General features: G+C 62.5%; 1 protein-coding gene across 5 annotated transcripts in view; it reads left to right on the top strand.

The window, feature by feature from the left end:
* The window catches only part of AHDC1 (AT-hook DNA binding motif containing 1), a 111753-nt gene that overhangs the window by 80356 nt on the left and 9589 nt on the right, over window positions 1-21808 (top strand). For 4 of the 5 annotated variants that reach the window (XM_074934569.1, XM_074934567.1, XM_074934568.1 and 1 more), the window contains 3 exons: window positions 10413-10581; window positions 15734-15771; window positions 16458-21545. In XM_074934569.1, the coding sequence (XP_074790670.1) occupies window positions 10413-10581; window positions 15734-15771; window positions 16458-21502 (5252 nt within the window). In that variant the 3' untranslated portion in view covers window positions 21503-21545. Of the gene's footprint in view, window positions 1-8912; window positions 9092-10412; window positions 10582-15733; window positions 15772-16457; window positions 21546-21808 lie in introns of those variants that run through there. The other variant, XM_074934571.1, reaches the window with a different exon arrangement.

The following is a 21808-nucleotide window of genomic DNA, read 5'->3' as shown; positions in this document are numbered from 1 at the left end:
TCCGGCGGGAAAAGTCCCCTTTCAGGAGGCACCAGCAAAATCCCCTGGGCTGACTGGTACCAAGCGGGCCGAGCATCAAAGGCCCTGTCTGCTCCAGGTGGGACAGAGCCAAAAGAAGCCACTGGCTGGGCCCCTTGGACAGCTGTCAGCGGCCCCCTTGACAGCTGCACAAGCACTGGGGCGCCCCGGGAGGAGGTCTGTCTGTACGTCCGTCCAGTCTGGCTGCAGCAGCAGCATCTCTCGTGGTTTCCACCCAGCATGGACGGGGAGACAGACATGTTGAGCTGCTCCAGGGTCAGATGGGCACCCTAATCATAGAATCATAGAATACCAGGGTTGGAAGGGACCTCAGGAGGTCATCTAGTCCAACCCCCTGCTCAAAGCAGGACCAATCCCCAATTTTTGCCCCAAATCCCTAAATGGCCCCCTCAAGGATTGAACTCACAACCCTGGGTTTAGCAGGCCAGTGCTCAAACCACTGAGCTATCCCTCCCCCGAAATCCTTTCCCACCAGGCAGTGCTTGGGGCTTGGAGGTCGCCTGAAAGCCCATGCTCCCAGAATGCAGTGGTCTGAGCCGCGCTGGTGAGGCGCATGGTCGGGGAGGAGGCCGGGCGGTTCTCTTAGGGTCGCCGTGTAAAGGCCATGCTGAGCCAGGGCAGGGCGGGGGCAAGGAAACCAGCTCTCTGGTGCCGTTGGTGCCCCTGCGGTGGCTTCCTCTCTTAGCGGAGCTGCCCCCGAAGGGAGCACACACCTCTAGCAGCTCTGGGAGAGCAGACTTGCAGAGTTAGGCAGCAGGGTGGGCTGCACCTGTGTGCCTAGGAGTGGGAGGGTCCTGCCCGCACGCCAGGCCCGGAGCGGGTGAGAGTTCTTCAGGGCGAGATGGTGCTGAGCCGTTGAAGTCAGTGAATACACGTTCTCAGGGGGGTCGGTCAAGCTGATTGCAGCAGGGAAGCGTTGTGGCTGGAGAGGGGGACAGAGGTGTCCGTCCTCCCCTGCCCCGCCATCACAGAGGCAGGAGGTGCCTTCACCTTGATTGCAGCCTGCCGTGAAGATCTCTGGGATGCTGCTCTCTGTTGGGAGCATCTTTGGTGAGCTTAACTCTCCACTGCTTGTGTCTAGTGCAGAGCCCTGGATGGCTGGGCTTTGTGCATGGGCCTGCATGCACTGCCCAGATCCCAAGTGACATGCCAGAGTCGTGAGGAAGGAGGGGACTGTCTCTAATGCACCCTCCAGGAGTCCCCGTCTTCTGGAGACTGCATTACCCCTGCGGGGGCCAGCCAGGTGGCTGTGTCCAAGCCTGCCGCTGGAGATGCTCCACAGATGGAGGCTTCTACCCCTTGCCGAGAGCTAGCTTGTCGCCAGCTCCGTGTGCCAGGTCTCCCACCCAAATCCAAAGAGTGGGAGTTTCCCAGGCGGTGCCCATAATGGGGCCATCTGCCTAGCAATTCTGCACCCCGCTGCTAGGCTCCCAGCGCCCGCCATGGAGCATCTCACATGTGACATTTCTCTCCATTCGCCGTTGCCGCTAGAGTGGAACTGGGTTGCGGCCATCTCTGCTGGAGAGAACTTCCCCGGCTAGCTACCCGATTCTGCTCCAGGGAGCAGAGCTCCCTGGAACCTAGGAAACTCTGCTCCCAGGGGCGCTATCGGAGTTGCTCCAGGAAACCCAGCAGCTGAGGTAAGTCTGCCGAACCCGCTACCTAGGATGAAACACACTGGCCATCTGTTCTGTCTCCTCATTATAAATTCCACCCCCCCCCCAAAAAAAAAAAGTCAGCGGTGGGGGGAAAAGGAAGGATCGAGTGTCGCGAACAGTGATGGGAGCACGGCGGGAGAGGGTCGTTCTTTTCTGCAGGCTGATGGCTATCGTTCAGATCAAACAATCCCGCCACACGCACACACACACCCCTCCTAGACCTCTGGTGTTTCACCTCCAAAACCCTGGCTTCCCAGCTGGAATGAACTGGATAAAATGGCTTTATTTGTCTCCACCTACCCCTCAATCTTCATGCAGCCAATCTGCAGCCACGTTGCCGACGCTTGTGGTTTGAGTGCAAGTCTCGCAATGATTCCGTGGGTTTCCTATGGCCCCAGCTCCTGGAGTCCTGGGATTTATGTGAGAATCTCAGTTTTCATTGGGTGGCGGTGGGGGAATAGTTTCTCGCTTGGAAAGGTGCAAGACAAATACAAAAGACCGCCGCCATGGTTTGTGATTTTTAAAACAAATCTTGTGATTGGGGGGGGGGTCTGAGTCATGATTTTTTTAACACTGGGGTTGGCCGTGCTGCTGCCACCCCGTGGTTCAGTGTGAGCGGCTGCCCCTGCTGAAAAGTAGAGGACATCTGGAAGGCTGTCGGCTGCCCCAGGCCCGCAGCAGGAATGGAGGGGCTGCAGGTCTGTTCTGAGGGGGGTTGGGGTAGAGGAAAGCAGAAGGTGAACAGGAGGGGGGTTGGTTTGCGTCAGGACAGACAGGAGTTGGCAGAGATGGGGGAGGAGCTACGAGTGGTATAGCCATGGTCGGGGGGAGGGGGGATCTCAGGTCAGGATTCTGGGGCACTAACAAAGCTGGGTGGACAAATTTCTCTTCTGAGGTCTCTGCCCTCCCCCCGGAATGTCTGTGTGAATGGGGGGGAGGAAGCCGAGGGTTGCAGTTGCTACGCCGAGGTACCCCCCCACCCCCACAACACAGACTCGTTGGGGGTGTTCCTTGATAAAAGGCTGGAGTTGCGAATCCATCCCAGCTCATCACCGGCGCGCTGAGCGGGAGCGTGCCCAGGCCGGTGGGGGCTCAGTGACGTGTTGGGGGAGCGGGGGCATCGGCGAGGCGAGCCTCATGTGCAGTAACATGGACAGGAGGTGCCAGGGGGTGAGAGCAGCCGAGCGTGTGCCTGTTTCATCTTCTCTGGAAAGCCTGCTGCAGTGCCCTGCGGGGCTGGGCAGCCAGCGAATCCCGGAAGAGGCTTATTCCTGAATCCAGCATCAGTCACAGGCAGGTCTCTGAACTCCATCTGCATGCGCATCCAAGGATTTGGTGACAGGAGGTCTGGGGGCTGCACTGTCTCCACTGCCATCAGCCCTGAGTCCTCACTGATGCTCTGTGTCAGCTGTCTCACCAGAGCGGGAAGGGGGGGCGGGCGATCCCTGGTAGTTCTTCCGGTTTGCATCTTAAGCCCCCCGTTCTCGTTCTGAAATCCCCTGGCTTTGAAGGACCCTGCGTTTACAATGTACCGCCGCTTGCTTTTGGGAGGGTGTCACTCTAGGGCAGGGGGGACCAGCAAATCCGGACCGCCAGATACTTTTGAGCTGATCCCGGAATCTTTTTATTTACTTATTATTGTCATTAGTGTTATTCTATTTTATTATTTTCTCTGGAGTCTGGACCTTGACTCTACCTTGACTGAGAAATTTGGAGCTGAGCAAAAATCTAATTGACTACCCCTGCTCTAGGGTATTACCCAGGGCCCTGGTGTGCCAGGCACTGCACAGAAACAGTGCGAGACAGGCCCTGCCCGGAGACTTTCCGATCGAAATAGACAAGAGGCGGGGTTACCACCCCATTGTGCAGGTGGGGAGCCAAGACACAGAGAGATTAATTGGTTTTCCCGAGGAAGGTTGTAGTAAGGCTAGGGATTGAATCCCACCCTGCCGAGTCCCAGTCCACAGCCATCACCACAATACCATCCTTCCTTTTGCTCCTCCACCTCCCCCTCTTCCCCCAAGAGCCGCAGAGCGCTCAATAGCCCAGTCACTGTGCCGACAGAGAGGGAGATTGACCTTTGGAAAATCGGGCGGGGGGGGGGGGGGAAGGACCTGCAGTTTGGCAATAGACAGAGAATACAGCCGGGAGCTGCAGAGGAGAAGGCTCTTGCACCAGATGGTGAGAAAAGGCAGTTGAGGAATGGAGCGGGAACAGACATGGGCATAGTCAGGAGAGTGACAGAGACAGCCACGGGGCCAGATTCTTCCTGGGCGTCAGTGTGTCGGAACTGGGACTGACTGCCCCGAGGAAGGTGATTTAGTTGGAGCCTGCTCAAAGAAGATCTCTGGGTTTGTTTCTTTTGGCGTTTCAGTTTCCCTATTGCACCGAGAATGTGGATTTGTTTCTCTTCACGGCCCGGGGCGGGGTTCGGACCTGGCCAGCCCCGGCCCGTGCATTTTTCATCTGCATTTTGTATCTGTAATGAAACTAAACAGAACCCCCCAGTTGTGGGGGCGCGCCCGGGGTGGGGAGGAGAGCGTTCTGGCACTCCTTCCCCCAGCCCAGTGCAGAGCTCTGGTGGGTGGCACGGGTGAATACTTCGTTCTGTTCTCTTTTGATATAAAACAGCCCATTGGATGTGGGGGTGGGGGAATCGGTTAAAGTTCGGACTTTCCCAGGGAAACCCCGGGGCTACCTGTACCTCCCCACCCAGGTAACCTCTGAGCTCCTACCCCTGGGACGCTACACACCGTCTGTTCCTCTCTCCAAGTGACCTCCACCTCCCCGCCTCTCCTCTGCCCCATCCACCCTGTCTCTGCTGAAGGCCTCTTCCGCCCCCCACTGCTCTGAGCCTTTCTCTGTGGCTCCCCCAGTGCTGCTGAGATGTCAGCGTGGGGGACACGGGCCTGGGAATCCAGGCCGGCTGGGCTGGGCTGCTTGCCTCACTGTTTGCTTTGGCTTACGGCCCTTCCCCTATCTGCCTGCCTTCCCCAGCTGTGGAAGGGGGGTGAAGAGACTGCCCCGCCATTGTGAGCGCTGCGGGGGAAGTGGTGGTGGTATTTGCACTGGGATGGGCGTGGTGATGGCTTTCCGAGCTAGCAGACGCGGGCCTCTCCCGGGCAGGGACCCTGCCTTGGACGTATTCTGGAAAGGACGCTAAGGACAGGTCAATGCTGCAGCCACAGGGCTCAGGGGGAGCAAGATGGGGAGTGACGTGAGTGTGAGGGGGCAGGAGGGGGTAGGGTGGGGTGGGGTGGGAGGCCAGGGCTGCATAGGGCCACAGAGGGGAGGGTTCCTAGAATTTAGACTCATGTAGCTTTTAAGTCCAGAAGGGCCCATTAGATCATCTCCCCTGACCCCCTGCAGAGCTCGGGAGAGGAGCTGAGTGCGGGGAGGTTGGACAAACACAGAAACCCTCTGAACCCACCTGCCGGGGAGTCAGCACCCTGCTGATTTCCATTCATGTCAGCCAACCCAGGCCTGGTTCCCGGGACATTTGTTCAATGGAGCAGGTTGGGGCCGGCGGGGACTGAGCCGTGACTGCTGCGGGTATGTGGGGCCAACAAAGCACCGTCTACAAATGGCCAAGGGGCAGAAAGAGGGAGGAGGGAGCAGGTTTGTTTGGGGTACAGCTCTCAGCAACAGGGTGGCATTGAGAGAGCTCCACATCTGCCGTCTCGCCACCCCAGTGGCCCCCCAACAAGGAGGGGCACTGGGGCCGTTAGGGGGGTGGGAAGAATTCTGGAGCCAAGGACAAATCGGCCTGGCCAACTGGGAAGCCAGGGAAGGGTGAGGTGGCTGCGCCCAAGGGGGCCAGCGTGTGGTGCTGTTTCAGTGCAACACCCTGGTTTGTGAAGGAGTTAGCAGGTGCCGTCCAGACTCGGCAAATGTCTTTTGCGCTCCAGTCTGCGCAGCTGTTGGGTGACTGCTGTTTGTCTGCCCATTCCCGTGGTCTCTGGGCAGGCCCCAGGCCCCAGTGCAGAGCCCATCCCTGTGGTATCCGGACAGGCCTCGGGCCTCAGCGCAGAGCCCATCCCCGTGGTCTCTGGGCGGGCCCCAGGCCTCAGTGCAGAGCCCATCCCTGTGGTCTCTGGGCAGGCCCTGGGCCCCAGTGCAGAGCCCATCCCTGTGGTATCTGGACAGGCCTCGGGCCTCAGCGCAGAGCCCATCCCCGTAGTCTCTGGGCGGGCTCCAGGCCTCAGTGCAGAGCCCATCCCCGTAGTGTCCGTGCGAGCCTCTGTGCCAGTGCCCGTCCGTGTCCTGCAGGGCATTCCCACTTCGATCTCATCTCCAACATGAGCTCCTCTGATGGCTATGCGGGGCACGTCACTTCCCCATGGGAGGCTGCCGCTTTTCCGCTGGGTTGATGACAACTCGCTCCCCCGCCGAACGAAGTCTCCCCATGGCACTGCTGGCCAGCAGCTGTCGCCTGGGTGGGCGAGCAGCACAGCGAAGCCTCGCCGTTACCCCAGCCTTGTGTAGGCGTGCGGGGCTGGGCTGTGGCACTGACCAGGGTGGGGCTAGTCCTTGGAGCAAACAAGCCCTGTCCTAGCTCTCCCCCTTTGCGCTCGGCCCAGGCCACCCTGTCCGCCCACTGGGCTCAGAGTGGTTCTAGGCGGGCCTGAACACAGCTGCCCCCCACCCACCCCCAGCTCAGCACAAGGCTGAATTAAACACCTTGAAAGAGGCTGTGTCCTTCCCCGGAGTCACCTTCTCCAGCCGGGGGGGGGGGGATTAGAGCTTCAGAGGGAGCCCCCTCTGCCCCCCATCCATCCGGCGTGGGGCAGAGGGCGCTGGACAGCCTCCCAGGAGAGGGGAGGGCTGGCGGAGTCTGTGTCTCTGCTTCCTGCCACCAGGAAGCCTGAAACTGCTAAACTAATTAAAGATTTTCAGCAGCAGGATTAATCCTGGGGTGGGGGGTGGGAAGCTGGCAGCCCAGGTAGGCAGGAGGATATTGGATTTCTGAAAGGCGAGTCAGCACTCTTCGGGGCTGTTATCTTTCCGAGGCTCCAGGGGTCAGGAGGTGGGAAACAGAGGTGACTGCAATCTCTCTCTCACCCACCCTGTGCATTGCTCCTTCTCTCCTTCTGTGTCTCTTCCTCCCTCCCGCTTCTCCATGCATCTTCCCCCCCCCATGCATCTCTCTCTCCCCGCCCCCCCATGCATCTCCCCGCCCCCCCCCCATGCATCTCTCTCTCTCCCCCCCAGGCATCTCTCTCCCCCGCCCCCGCAGGCATCTCTGTCTCTCCCCATGCATCTCTCTGTCTCTCCCCGTGCATCTCTCTCTCCCCCCCCATACATCTCCCACCCCATGCATCTCTCTCTCTCTCTCCCTCCATGCATCTTCTCTCTCTTGTGTGGTCTCTAGTCCTGTTTTGTAACCAGAGAGAGGGAGGGAGGGGGGGGGAGAGGAAAAACTCCCCCTGGCTAAGAACCCGGGAATGGTGAAGTCCAGAGCTCCTAATGCAGAACATGTGGCAGGCTGCCTGAGGCAGAGCAGAGGAGGTGAAAGTGAACATTGTGTGGCGAGCATCCGCCCAGCGGCCCCTCCCCCCAGCCCCCCCCAGCCCACTCCCACCTCTCTCTGGGCTGTGTCTGCCAGCGCTCAGCACGCCCCAGCCGAGGGGGGTTGGGCTGTGCCAGGCTGCGGCTCAGGGTGGGAGCTCGCCGCCCACAGGCACGTGCAGTGACGGGGTCCCATCACTCCCACCCCCCAACTCCCGCTGGGCATCGAAGCCGGGCGGGCAGTGCCCGGGGCCGTCTGGGAGAGGAGCAAGGTGGCTGTGTCGGGCAGTGCCCATTGTATAACACAGGGGAGCGAGTCCCAGGTTTATTCGGGGGGCCTGAGCCTCCGCAACAGGCCCTGCTGTCCGTGTTGTAGGTGGGAATCCGGAGTCACCCCACATGGAACGCAGAGGAGTTACTCTGCGTTCACACCAGGCTCGCCGGGAGCCTGCCGTGGTTATCTGCATGAGCAAGCCTTGCTATTGCCCCACCAACAGCCGCATCGCTGCCCCAGGGGACACGCTTTCTGTGCTCAGGCCCCGTCTGTTGAGTTGCGTCGTGCACTGGGCTGGACCCCAGCCTCGCTGGGCTGCGCCGGAGGAGAAGTGGGGCGTGGCGCCACTTCTCCAGGCCAGTGGCTCTGATGGGAGCTTGGTTGGGCCCCGTTGCAGAGGCCACCTGCGGGCTCTGCACTGAGCCAGGTGTATTGTTCTCGATGCACAGCTCCTTCGAGCTCCGCGCCCGGTCCCAGTGGTGCCAATCTGGAGTCGCTCCCCTGCCAGCTTGGTGGAGCAAAGACTCTGCCCCGATCCCCATGGAGGGCACCTCTGATATCCTGGCTCGCTCGGCCAAGGGCAGGGGGCTGCAATCTGGTGCGCCCCGGGCCTCGGTTTGGAAAGGCCCCAGAGCAGGGGTGGAGGGCGGAGGCTGCAGTCTCTGGCTTGGCCAGGTGAGCATCCTCTGATGGCCCGTCATGCGTCAGCAGCAGCTGAGCCCATCAGACGTTGCAGATCCCCATATCCCACCCCTACGCCTAGCGCAGAGCCGTGTGCTCCAGCCCCTCTGCCTTTTGGGGGCCTGTGGTGGGGGGGAGTTGCCTCCTGCCTCCCCTCTGTCTGCTCAGCAGCTGCTCAGGGCTGTGCCTAGTCGTTAAGAGGCTTTAATAACCCAGAGCAAGTGTGGTCTTGTTACAGCCAGAGAGGAGCCCATGCAGAAGCTGGCTGGAGCTGCGTGTGTGTGTCGGTGACTATCTGTCTCTGGAGCTGCATGTGTGTCTCTCGGGGTGCGTGTGGGCCAGTGTGTGCGCGTTTGTGTACGTGTGTTGCCCTGGGTGTGTCCGGGTGACTCGGTGTCCTTGTGACTGGGTGTGCCCAGGCGGTGCGTGGCATGAGCTTGCATTGCCCTGGCCACGGCCTGCCCTGATTTATACCGGCATAAAACTGCCCCGAACCCAACGTAGCCACTCTTGAACTGAGACAAGGTTCTGGTCCCATCCCAGTCCCGGCAGCAGGGCAGGCTCCCAGTCCCTGACTGGTTTTCAGTCTCTCCACGTTTCACTCGAATTAAAAGGGAAAGCAGCATGCGCGCGGCCGGTGGGGGGGGGGATTGGTACCCCGGGGGCTGTTCTGGAAAGTCGTCTGTGCGCTTCCTGCCTGCCTCTCCTCCAGCAGCTCCCAGCTCCGGGCGCATTAGCAGCTGCATGAGAGACTAGACCGGTCTTTCTAGTGCATACTTTGGTGCTCCGCATTGCCCCTTGGTGTAACTCTACACCACCCAGGCCAGCAGCAGCTCTCTGCAGGGCTGGAGACGGAGCTGCCTGCATTTCTGTGCCAGCCGGGAGACCCGAGGTTGAGGAGGGGAAGAGATGTGGACTGAGTAACTGACAGGTTTGAATTCTCCTTCCCTGCCTTGTTGATAAGTTGTCACGCTAATGCAAGCAATGGGAAGTCTGGATCATGCTCTGTGTGTGTGTGTTGGGGGAGGACACAGGCAGACAGGAAGAGGGACAGTCGCACAGGCTAAGGGTGGCGAGCAGACAGACACACTTGGGAGGGGCACCGGCGGACACACCAAGATACAGACACACACACATAAGGTTACAGAGGAAGAGAGAGGCTGGTAGACCCACAATAACACCGACTCACAATCGCACAAAGAGCGAGCAACACAATCCAGGAGAGACTGAGACAGAGGCATGCACACACACACTGAGACCTACACCAGCGCCCGCACATCTGCACCAACGCACAAAGAGAGAGCGAAACCCGCAACCTAGCAGCGCACCCATGGGCAGGGGGAGCCCTAGGTCAGGGCTTTAGCTAATGCAGAGCTTGGAGCCTGGCTGATTTCCTCTAGGGCTCTGGTAGATCCTGAGTGAGACGGACAAACAGACACGAGCCAGAGAAGCCAAGAAAGAGCGAGATGGGGCTGGGGCTGAATTGACGAGTGGTGGCTGGGCAGGAGGGGAATCACCCTGGAAAAACACTGGAAATGTCAGCACGGGGGACAGGCCGGGGCCCTGTGTCCGGGAGCCAGCCAGAACTGAGCCACGTCCGTGTTTCCATCCAGGCTGATCGAAAGCCGTCTGTGTCCCGAACGCTGCCCAAGCAGCGACCTCGGGCACGGGGGGCGAAACGGGGGGAGGAGGAGGAGCCGTCACCCCTCCGTCGGTGGCCAGAGGGAGCCTGTCAGTTCTCTCCGGCACATTGGGGTGGAGAGGGAGGGAGAGTGGCTTAGACAAACAGACAGTTGCAGACAGATGGGTAGGCGTGAATGCCTGTGCGGCTGGCTGTACCCGCTCTCACACACACACGCACAGACACACGCGCGCGTGCAGGCTGAATAACCCTGTGGGAGCCTGTCTTTAAGATGCCAGAGTGGAGCACGATTCAGCAAAGTGCCATGCTGGGCTCTGTGCTGCTGGTTGCATAAGCCCCCTTCGCCAGCCGCCGAATGCAGCCTCCCCAGGGCCTGCCATGCGGGGCGGGGAGGGGGGAGTGGGGGGGGAGAGCCGCTGCCCCTTTGCGCCCCAGGCGCCGTTGCTGCCCCCTCTCCCCCCCCGGGAAGGGCGTTTCTGGGCCCCTTCCCCTGTCGCTGGGACAAACCCCCAGCACCTCCAAGTTCCCCTGCCTCTCCCTTGCCCCCCGCGCGGGACCCTGCACCCCCCCTTGGCTCACGCACCCGGGTCTGTGTGCTGCTCGTTCACAGATGGGAGCTCCCTCGCCTGCCAGCCCATCGGCCTGGAAAACGGAGCCAGCCCGCCAGCCGAGTGGTTCCAGCACGCCCAGGGCTCCGGGCTGCACCAGCCTGACAGCGAGGCGGACGGCGGCGAGAGGAACTTCAAAGTGAATCTGCACTGCAAGCACTCGCGGCCAAGGTAACGGCTCCAGGGTGCAGGGCAGCCTGGTGCTCTCTGCAAGGGAGTGGGGGAGCAGCCTCGTGTTGTCATAGGATCTCAGGGTTGGAAGGGACCTCATCTAGTCCAACCCCCTGCTCTAAGCAGGACCAATCCCCAATTTTTGCCCCAGATCCCTAAATGGCCCCCTCAAGGATTGAACTCACAACCCTGGGTTTAGCAGGCCAATGCTCAAACCACTGAGCTGTCCCTCCCCCAATGTTATCTATGGGGGGGGCAGCCCCATGTTATCGATAAGGGATGGGAGAGCAGCACTGTGTTTTATTTTCCCCAGAGCACTGGAGGCCGGGGCCATCTGAAGATCTGGGCCTGCAGATCTGATTCACGCCCCTTAGGGTGTTCTGGGGGAGCCACGCGGGTGGATTGTGCTGCCTATCTCTCCCCTGTCCCTTCAGTTGAGCAGGCGTGCTGCAGGGGGCTGTACCCAGGGTTGAATGGGGCCTTTGTGTTTCTCCCCCCACCCCCAGCAGCTGGGCCTGCCAGCGCTGCCTCCCCTGGAGCACCTGCCTTTGCCCTGCAGCGAGCGTCTCCGTCTCTGCGGCAGCTGGGGTGGGGTGGGCGGTGCGCGAAGGGGGTGGTAGCACCTGGGCACTTGGCCTCGCCTGGCACTCAGGACTAAGGATGGACGAACTGACTGGGGCAGTGAGGGGTTCAGGTCTGCAAACCCCCATCAGCCTGGGTTTGGAGCCAGCTCCGTTCATCAGAATGCCCAGCTTGGAGGGGACAAATGGTTGGCGCTGGGCTTTGCCCACCTCTGTTTGAGACCTCCACCTGTGTTTTGTTCGAGGGGGGCTCCCAGTAGGTGGGCACCTCGGTGTTTCTGGCTGTCTGATCTTTCTGTGCTGAATGGTGACCTCAGGGCTGGCGTAGCGGGCGGAGGGGCTGCAGGTTGGGATTGAGGGGCACTGGCACAGCTATGTAGGGAAAGCTTGCCTAGACCTCGAGCTTGCCCAGTTCGCCCCTCACCAGCTATAAAACCCACCCAGCACTTAGCCCAAAACCCAGCTTCACTGTCCAGGCTGGCTGCTGTCAGAGACTCCCCACGGAGCCTGCCCCTTGAGCACGCCGGGGGAGCACAGGCCCCGGGCCGCACGCTGCACAGAGAACCTGCCTGTGAATAGCCACCCTGGGCCGTGGTGACTTGCCCGGGCAGGCAGCCTGCTTCCTAAGTGCAATGAAATAACCCGGTCACCCCAGCCACGTCTGCCAGCACCCCTCTCTGTGCCCGTGCCGGGGAGAGACAGGGCCCAATGTCCGGAGCTTCCCCACTGCCCGTCACTGCGTCCTCTGTCCGTGGCAGTTCTGCCCCAGGGAGACTGGTCAGTATCATTAACCCAGAGGGGAAATTGAGGCACGGGGCAGTGAAGCGACTGGCCCAAGGTCCGAACTCGGGTCTCTTGGTGTACCCGTCCCCCCCGCTGCAGCCACTGGCCCGCACTGCCTCTCCTCCCGCCCCACACGTAACGACAGCCGCGCGCTGTGTTTGATCCCTGCTGGCGCTGGTGCTTTTCCATGGGATCCTGACCCTTCTCACTCCACATCTGGCCAAGCGTTGCCTGGAAACGGCAGCCCTAAGCACCGGGTGTTCTCCAGGGGAGGGGGCGGGAGAGGAAGGGGAGCCAGGGCCCCTGCCGGTGTGTGAAAGGCAGGCCCCAGGAGCCTGAGCCGAGCCGTGGGGCAGAGGACGCTGACAAAGGGGGGGCACACGGTGGGGCTGAAATGGCCGAGCTGGGGCAGGCGGGGTGGAGACGGGGGCCTTCCGCCCTAGCCCGCAGAGGGTGCTGGAGAGCATGGCGCAGCGCCCAGCCGGGCCTAGCACACGGCAGTGCCCAGCGGGGCCTGCCAAAAAGCTGAGGTCACTTCCTGCTGCAGCAACTTCCCGTGAGCGGTGGAGGGGCTTCGGGGGTTAGGGTGACCAGATGTCCCGATTTTAGAGGGACAGTCCCGATTTCGGGGCCTCTTTCTTATATAGGCTCCTATTACCCCCCACCCCCTGTCCGGATTTTTCACATTTGCTGTCTGGTCACCCTATCGGGGGTGGAAGGGATTCGGAGCAGGGCAGGAGCCATTGAAAACCACACCTGAAAGCTGGGGAGGGGGCAGGAAGGCGGAGGAGGGGGGAACACTAAACAGGGAGCGAGAAGGAGGGGTGCAAAGGAGGGACGAGACCTGGCAGGAGGGGGCAGAAGTTGACCCTCGGGTGTCCTAGCCTCCTGCGCAGTTCCAGCCCCCGGGGAAGGAGGCCGTGTGCCCACCCCTCCCTGATTTGCCCTGCCCCTCGGTGGCAAGGTGCCCTTTTCCTGCCAGGGTGAGGGAGGGGCGGACCAACCCCTCCCCCTCTCCTGTTGTCTTGCAAATGGGTTTTGTTTGGTGCTGCTGGGGGGAGGGGGGAAAGACTCCTGCCTTATGTGGGCTGGGGCAGGGAGGGTGGTGCGGGGGGGCGCGGAAGAGCCAGCAGCTCCTTGTTATTTAGCCTGTTTAAAGCAACAAGGCCGGAACAGCTGGGCCCAGTCTGAGAGCAGCCTGCGGGGTCCCACCCCAGCCTTCCAGCTGCAGCCCTGGCGCGGGGGGGGTGTTTGCTGCGTGTTTAATCGTGCTGGCGTTCACGCCCCACTGGGCCGGACGGGGGAGCCTCCCGCTTCTCTGGGTGCTCTCGGTCCGGCCAGCCTGGCAGCATGCGGCTCCAGGGGAGCAGCTCAGCGCAGGCCTGGCCGCCCACCTAAAACGCAGGGCGACCTGGCTACCTGCAAAAAATCCCACGTCCCGTGAGGCGTAGCGCGGTAGCCCTGACGCCCAGTGCCCACGCAGCTGGGTGGGCGGAAGGGTTCTTCCGTTCACCTACCCACTGCTTCTCGGGGAGGTGAATTGACCAGAGCGACAGGAGAACCCCGACACGTCTATGTACAGTTCTTCAGGGAACGGGGGTTAACGCCCAGGAAAAGCTTGGCCTTGAGGGGGGGCTGGGTTCCAGCCGTCCAGAGGGGACAGCTGATGGGTGTGTGGGGGTGGAGAGCTGCTCGGTGGTGGGAGTGAGCGCCCCCCCATTGCAATATGAGCTGCCCATCCAGGTGGGGGAACGTTACATGGGGGTCTCTCCCCTTGCCTCGGGCTGCTGACGAGGGTCCCCGGCCTGACCGTCAGGGGCCAGACCCCGGCCCTCTCTGCTGTGGAAGGATGAATGAAGCCATGTCCCCTGAAGAGCCCCGCACTGCCTGTGGGGCGCGGGGGGAGATGGGGCCTGGGGCATCTCCGCTCCGGGCCCATCCATCCTCTGGAAAAGCTGGGAACAAAGAACTTTTCTTTCGCTCGTCCCCTTCCTTCCTTGCAGACCCAGGACGGGGGGAGGGGACGCCCAGGCTGTCATTGATCCATTTCCAAACCTTAGTGCCAGGTGCTTGCTTCTCCAGGCGACTGGGTGGAAGGAAAGGGCTGGCTGGCCGGGCACAAAGGGGAATACAAAGGGGCTTTCTCTCAGGCCACAAGGAGCGCAGGTTGCAAACTTTAAGCAGTAGGTGGGAGTAGCTCTGCTGACGGGGAAGGGGAGGGGGCAGTGGGGAAGGAATCCAGGAGTGCACAGGCTTAACCGGTTAATATGCATAAACACTTGGAGGAGGATCCGTAGCTCACAGGGGACACCTAGCGGTGGTACGTCCACAAAGCCCTTTCCCTTGGTGTGGGCTGCTTGTCACTCTCAGCCTGGTGCAAAGGGACCAGGAGGCTGAAGTAGCAGGCTGGAAAATGTGCACAAGGTCCAGGGACTGTGGAGCAAGTGTACAAAGACCAGGGACAGCATCCCTGCCCATGGGACAGGCTGCAAAGGCCGGGGCAGATCCCCAGCCTAAGGGCAGGGGTAGCTCAGACGTGCAAGACCCAGGCAGATCCCTAGCCTGTAGCTCAGGCATGCAAGGCCCAGCCCGTAGCTGAGCCGTGCGAGGCCCGGGGCAGCTCCCCAGCCCGTAGCTGAGCCGTGCGAGGCCCGGGGCAGCTCCCCAGCCCGTAGCTGAGCCGTGCGAGGCCCGGGGCAGCTCCCCAGCCCGTAGCTGAGCCGTGCGAGGCCCGGGGCACCTCCCCAGCCCGTAGCTGAGCCGTGCGAGGCCCGGGGCACATCCCCAGCCCGTAGCTGAGCCGTGCGAGGCCCGGGGCACATCCCCAGCCCGTAGCTCCGCCGTGTGAGGCCCGGGGCACATCCCCAGCCCGTAGCTGAGCCGTGCGAGGCCCGGGGCACATCCCCAGCCCGTAGCTCCGCCGTGTGAGGCCCGGGGCACATCCCCAGCCCGTAGCTCCGCCGTGCGAGGCCCGGGGCACATCCCCAGCCCGTAGCTCCGCCGTGCGAGGCCCGGGGCACATCCCCAGCCCGTAGCTGAGCCGTGCGAGGCCCGGGGCACATCCCCAGCCCGTAGCTGAGCCGTGCGAGGCCCGGGGCACATCCCCAGCCCGTAGCTCCGCCGTGTGAGGCCCGGGGCACATCCCCAGCCCGTAGCTCCGCCGTGCGAGGCCCGGGGCACATCCCCAGCCCGTAGCTCCGCCGTGCGAGGCCCGGGGCACATCCCCAGCCCGTAGCTCAGCCGTGCAAGGCCCGGCACAGGTCAGGTGCATTATCTGTGTTTGAAAGGAGCGCACGGAGCCCCAAATCCCATGCTCCTCTGTTGGTTTTACCCTGCCCGATTGCAGCAGAAGGGCATGTCCCCCTTGGGGCCAGGCAGGGGTCAGCCTGACACCAGACCGTTTGCGTCGAATGAAAGGGTTAGCGAGACGCCTTCAATCCTTGCCTCGGTCCCAGAGCTTTGGGCCAAATCCAGCCCATGCCATAGGCATATGCAACACACGCTGGTTTCCATCAGAGCGGCCCCGCTGTGGCATTCTTACTGTGGCCCTGATACCGCGGTGATGGGCACATCAGAAATCTACAGCCTGTGCCAGCTGGGGGAGCTCTGAGTGAGTTAGCTGTCCAGGGTGGGGGAGAGGAATCTGAGTGAGTTAGCTGTCCAGGGAGGGGGAGAGGGTGGGGGAGGTGCAGACACGGGGCTGGGGTCTCTGAGCTGAATCTAAGCTCCAGGCTGTGCAGGGAAGGTCCCGCTCTCTGGGCTAAACGCCTCTTCTCTTCCCTTTGCAGAGAGCTCAAGTGTAACAGCCGGAGCAGCAAGGCCGAGGGTAAGTGCCATTCCTGGGGCCTTTCACCCAGCCCGGGCCCTGCAAGGGCAGCTGTGGGGCAGCTGCAGGACTGGTTGGGGGGCAGTTTGGGTATCGGCAGCCTCACTCCTGTAAACGATTCCCAGCAGCTCCCGTTTCCCTGCCCCTGCGGGTGGGCTCTTTCCAGAAGGGATTTCAGTGCTGACCCCGTACCGGAGCTGGGGCCGGGAGCTCTGTGGGTAAGGGGGTCCCAGGGATTCCTGGGATGCTGCCATAGAGATGGGTAGGGGTCTGGCCCTGGCAGGCTTCCGCTTGGGGGGAATGATTTTGCTAGCGGGCATCGGCTGTGGCTTCTGTGTCGGGGAGGGCTGGGGGGTATCACAGCATTGCGTTTGTGATGGGATCTAGCTTTGCTAGTAGGAGACGCTTTCCAGCTCTCGGGGGGCTCAGCTCTGGAGTAGGAACCTTAGGGCGCTTGTGGAATCCCCGTATTTGCAGCTTTTTAAGAACAGGTTGGACAAACACCGGCAGAGACGGTCTAGGTGTACCACGTCCGTCCCTTCCAGCCCTCCCCAGGAGGCATCGCTGTACCATGCTTTATGGAGCATTCACTCCTCCACTGGAAGCCCGCAGGGTGCCAAGCTAGTTGGCCCAGCACTGCCCTTCCCTGCATTAAGAGTCTGACTTTGCTTCTCTCCCCGTTTCAGGTCCATGCATCGGCTTCTCCGACACCCATGTCAGCAACTGTTCCACCAAGAGGCACCCAGGAGAGGAGGAGTTCAGGATGCGCGTGAAGCCCCCAGGCCCAGTGGTGACATCTGGTGCCATCCGCAGCTCACCTGACTACGTCCGCGAGCCCAAGTTCTACCAGGCAGGGCATCCTGGGCAGAGGCCAGCAGCGTGCCCAGCAGAGAAGGCCTTATCCTGCAGCGTGCTGAGCTTCCCTGAGGGTTCCTGCCCGGTGCTGGGCAGGGAGCACCAGTCCGGCTCGCTGCTTCATGGGGACCCGGCCGACAGGTGCCAGAGCCTCCACGCCCTTGGTCCCACCAAGGGAGAGGACTTCTCCTCGACCAACGCTTTGGGCTGTGCCAGTGACCCCCGGATCCTGGTGGGGGGCCTGGATGAGACAGCCACCCACGACCGCGCCCCCAAGACCTTCTCCAATGCGACGTTGGCCTCTGGCCGCTGCAACGTCGACAACATCGTCTCGCTGCTGAAGAGCAAGTGTGGCAACGGGAGAATCAACCTCCACCCGGTGGTGCAGCTGATCGACATCATGAAGGACCTCAACCGGCTCTCCGAGGACCTGAAGAACAGCGGCGTCCACCTGGACTGCGGCAACCTGCGGCTTAACAGCCACCCGGCCCCGAGTGAGGAGAGCCGGACGCCGGCCAGCGCCGGGGACCGAGATCTCCAGTACAGCTTCTTCTCCTCGGCCACGCTGGCCAACAGCATTCGCAGCCCGGAGGAGAGGGTGGCACAGTGCAACGCCAAACCCGAGCCACCCAGGCAGACTCACCCAGCCCCCTCTGAGGAGGAGATGGAGGGGGGCAGAGAAAGTCCCCAGCCGCCAGGATGCCAGAGCAGCGCTGCCCCGTCCTCGAAGCCACCCGGCAACCCAGACGAAGCCAGCTGCTCCGAGCCAGACACCACGGATTACTCTGAGCTGGCTGACGCAGATATACTGAGCGAACTGGCCTCTCTGGGCTGCCCAGGGGCCCAGTTGCTGGAGTCTCAGTCTCTGGAGCCCCAGCCCCAGTTGCTGTCAGCCCAGGAGCTCGATTCCCAGTCCCAGTTACTAGATTCTCAGTCTCTCGAGTCCCAGCCTCGGCTACTAGATGCCCAGACTCTGGATCCCCTGCCCGAGTCCTTGGAGCTGCAGAGTCTAGAGCCGCTGCCAGAGTCGCTGGGGCTCCAGTCTCTAGAGCCCTTGTCCGAGTCTCTGGAGCTCCAATCTCTAGAGCCCTTGTCGGAGTCTCTGGAGCTTCAGTCCCTGGAGCCCCTGTCTGAGCCTCTGGGACTCCAGGCCCTGGATACTTTGCCCGAATCTCTGGACCCCCAGCTCTTAGACTCCCAAGCCCAGCTGCTAGATCCCGAGGCCCAGTTACTGGACCCTCCATCTCTAGGGCCCATGCCCAAGTTGCTAGAGCCGCAGCCCCAGCTCATGGCAGCCGAACCCCTGGGGTCCCATCCGCTCCAGCCCCGCCTCAGTAGCTGCCAGCTGGGGGAGGTGATGAAGCGGGGCTCCTGCGCGGGGCGGGGCACGGGGCGGGGCGGGGACGACCACCGGAAATACGCGCTGCGCAAAACAGACAAACCAAAGATGCTCGGGCGGCGGCGGCGGGCGGGGCGGGGTCGGAGGGTGGAGGTCTCTGCCGAGAGCCGAGTCCTTCCCCTGGCCATGCCAGCGGAGCTAGCCCCAGGGCCGCCCGAGCCCAGCGTATCCATCCTGCTGGCGGCTCCCGCCCCGGAGGCCGACGACATCCAGAAGGCCGCCCTGCAGGCCAAGAAGGGCAAATGCCGCGGGGTGCGCAAGATGGTGGTGAAGATGGCCAAGATCCCCGTCTCCTTGGGGAGGAGGAACAAGACCACCTACAAGGTCTCCTCCCTCAGCAGCAACCTGAGCGTGGAGGGCAAGGAGCTGACGGCCCGCACATCCATGGAGCCCACCCCGCTGCTGAAGATGAAGAACAATGGCCGCAATGTGGTGGTGGTCTTCCCCCCTGGGGAGATGCCCATCATCCTGAAGCGCAAACGGGGGCGGCCTCCCAAAAACCTGCTGCTGGGGCCGGGCAAGCCCAAGGAGCCCACCCCGGAGGTGAAGAAGAGGAGGAGGAGGAAGCAGAAGCTGGCCTCGCCCCAGCCCTCCTACATCGCCGACACCAATGACAGCAAGGCCGACTACTCGGATGTGCTGGCCAAGCTGGCCTTCCTGAACCGGCAGAGCCAATGCTCAGGGCGCTGCTCCCCACCGCGCTGCTGGACCCCCAGTGAGCCCGAGTCCATCCACCAGGCCCCTGACACACAGAGCATCTCCCACTTCCTGCACAGGGTACAGGGCTTCCGCCGGCGCGGGGGCAAGGCAGGGGGCTTTGGCGGCCGGGGAGGGGGCCATGCCGCCCGCTCGTCCCGCTGTTCCTTCAGTGACTTCTTCGAGGGCATCGGGAAGAAAAAGAAAGCCCCCGCGGCCGTGCACGCCGACCCCGTCCACCCGCGCAAGAGGGGCCGGCCAGAGCCGGATCCCTTGGGGAAGCCCAAGCGGAAGAGGCGAGCCCGAAAGAATGGGGTGCTCTTTCCAGAGCAGAACCCCAGCCAGAATTTCAGTGACAGCACCTCGGAGTGGGCCGGGGACAAGGGGAGCCCGTGGGCGCCCCACCACAGCCACCTCTCCAGCCAGGCTAGCAGGAACTGCAGCTACCAAGGTGCAGAGTCCCGGGCGTTCCACTCCTCGGCACTGGAGTCCAGCTCTTCCAGCCGGGCCGGCTTCTTCACCGGGAGCAACCCATCCTCCCAGACGGAGGTCAACCAGGAGAGGCACAACCTCTTCACCGGCTACTTCCGCTCCCTGCTGGACTCGGACGACTCCTCGGACCTGCTGGACTTTGCCCTCTCGGCCTCACGGTCCGAGTCCCGGAAGTCCTCGGCCACCTACACAGCCCCACCCAACGCCATGCCCAGCCAGCGGGGCCTGGCCTCCTACCCAGGCAGGAGCGCCAAAGTCACACCCACTGCTGCCACCACCACTGAGGCACCCTTCCACGCGGTCCTGCCAAGCCGGCAGTCCTTCTCCCACAGCCGGGCCGCCGGCTACGGGGTCTCCCAGGCCGCCTCAGACTGCCGCGGGGCCGACGCTTTCCAGAAGCTGGTGCCGCCCTCGGCCGTCTCCAGGTCGCCCACCGCTCACCCCACCGCCACCGCCAGCTACGCCCAGTACGGCAGCTATGGCTCGGGGCAGAGTGTGACGGCCTCCAGCATGTTCCAGCCGGGAAAGCAGTACCCCGCTGCCCAAGACTGTCCCAACAACAAGGACTGCAGCTTCGCCTACGGCAGCGGGAACAGCCTCCCTTCGTCCCCCAGCAGCGCCCACAGCGCCGGCTACGCCCAGCAGACAGTGGGGCCCAGCTTGCCGCTCAGCAAGGCCTCCTTCTTCACCAGCTCTGAGCCAGGCCAGTTCTCCGGCTCCTCACACACGCCCCTAAGGTGCGACAGCCGGGCCAGCACCGTGTCCCCCGGCGGCTACATGGTCCCCAAAGGTTCGGCTTCTTTCCAGCCCTCGTCCGAGAACTGCCGACAGTTCCCCAGCGCTGCCCAGTGGACTTTCCGACAAGGCTACGGTGGGCTGGACTGGAGCGCCGAGGCCTTCAGCCAGCTCTATAACCCGGGCTTCGAGTGCCACATCAACGAACCCAACGTCATCCTGGACATCTCCAACTACACCCCCCAGAAGGCCAAGCAGCAGACGGTCTCGGAGACCTTCTCTGAGTCCTCCTCCGACAGCACCCAGTTCAACCAGCCAGCTGGGTACAGGCGGGCCAACAGCGAGGCCTCGTCCAGCGAAGGCCAGTCCAGCCTGTCCAGCTTGGAGAAGCTCATGATGGATTGGAACGAGGCCTCCTCGGCCCCGGGTTACAACTGGAACCAGAGCGTCCTGTTCCAAAGCAGCTCCAAGCCCGGGCGGGGAAGGCGGAAGAAGGTGGATATGTTCGACGCCTCCCATCTGAACTTCTCCTCCTCTTCCTCCTCCTCCTCAGTGTATCCGTCCAAGAGGAGCACGGGGCCCAGGCAACCACGAGGCTCCCGCGGGGCCTGCGCCTCCAAGAAGGAGCGGGGCACGGGGAAGGCCAAGTTCCCCACCAAAGCCCAGCAGGTCAACGCGCTGTTTCAAGAGAGCACGGACTTGGGGCTGGATTATTACAGCGGTGACAGCAGCATGTCCCCGCTCCCCTCCCAGTCCCGGGGCTTCGGGCTCGGCGAGCGAGAGCCGGGCGACTACGCTGGGCCCTACTCCATGAACCCCTCCACCCCTTCGGACGGGACCTTCGTCCAAGGCTTTCAGAGCGATTCCCCTGGCCTGGGCCAGACGGACTTGGAGAGCAAACACTTCCCCGCCCTGCCACACCAGCTGGCTGCCCCGGCCCAGCAGACTGTGTTCGAGGCCAGCTTGCAGAAAGCCTTCTCGCCCAACTGCTCCCCGACCCTGGCCTTCAAGGAGGACCTACGGCCGAGCGACATCCGCAAGCTGCCGGCCTGCGAATCACTCAAGCACAGCATGCCGGGGAGCGGCCTGTCCCACCCCGCACACATGGCCTGCCGAGACCTCCCCATGCCTCAGCCCCTCTACGACTCCCCCAGCTGCAAAAACCCCAGCTACTGGTACTCCCCCAACTCCAGCACCAGGAGCCCCCCCTACGACAACAAAGCCGGGGCCGGCCTGCTGGTGGACTTCATGGGGAGGGCTGACGCCTCCTGCCTCAACCCCCACCTGAGCAACGCCAACACCTCCAAGGGCGAGAAGGAGCCCCTCGAGATGGCCAGGGCTCACCACCGGGGGGCGTACGCTTGCCCCTTGATGAATGACTTGAATATCTCCCCAGTACCGAGAGACTCTATGTTGCAGCTGCAGGACAACTACAGGTACCCGAGCTTCCCGCCCCAAGGGCGTCCGATCATGGCCGCGGCCCAGAAGAGCGGGTTTTTGGGTCCAATGGTAGAGCAACACCCCGAGGACACTTTTACAGTCACCTCATTGTAGTGTCATCTAAAGTGCCAACCGGACAACGAGGTTTTGTTACAGGGTAGGTTCTGTGGGGGTTCGGGGGGAGGGGAGGCACCGAGCTTGGCCCCTAATGCCCGGGGACTCAGGCCTGGGCCACCACGTTGGGAGAGCACGGCTAATCTTGGAGGATAAAGCGGGAGGGGGCTAGGATCAAGGGAAGGAATGGAGGGGGAAGCCCCACGGGACAAGGGGGGGGCAATGAATTGATGGTTGGGGGGCTGAGCTCAGCTTGGGCTGGGGAGCGGATCCCCCAACAAGGCTCAGGTGACAGGCTCGGGGTCC

Source organism: Natator depressus, chromosome 19 (assembly GCF_965152275.1).
Source record: "Natator depressus isolate rNatDep1 chromosome 19, rNatDep2.hap1, whole genome shotgun sequence".
NCBI lineage: Eukaryota > Metazoa > Chordata > Testudines > Cheloniidae > Natator > Natator depressus.
The sequence above is the reverse complement of the archived record's forward strand: the minus strand, read 5'-3'. Positions and strand labels throughout refer to the sequence as shown.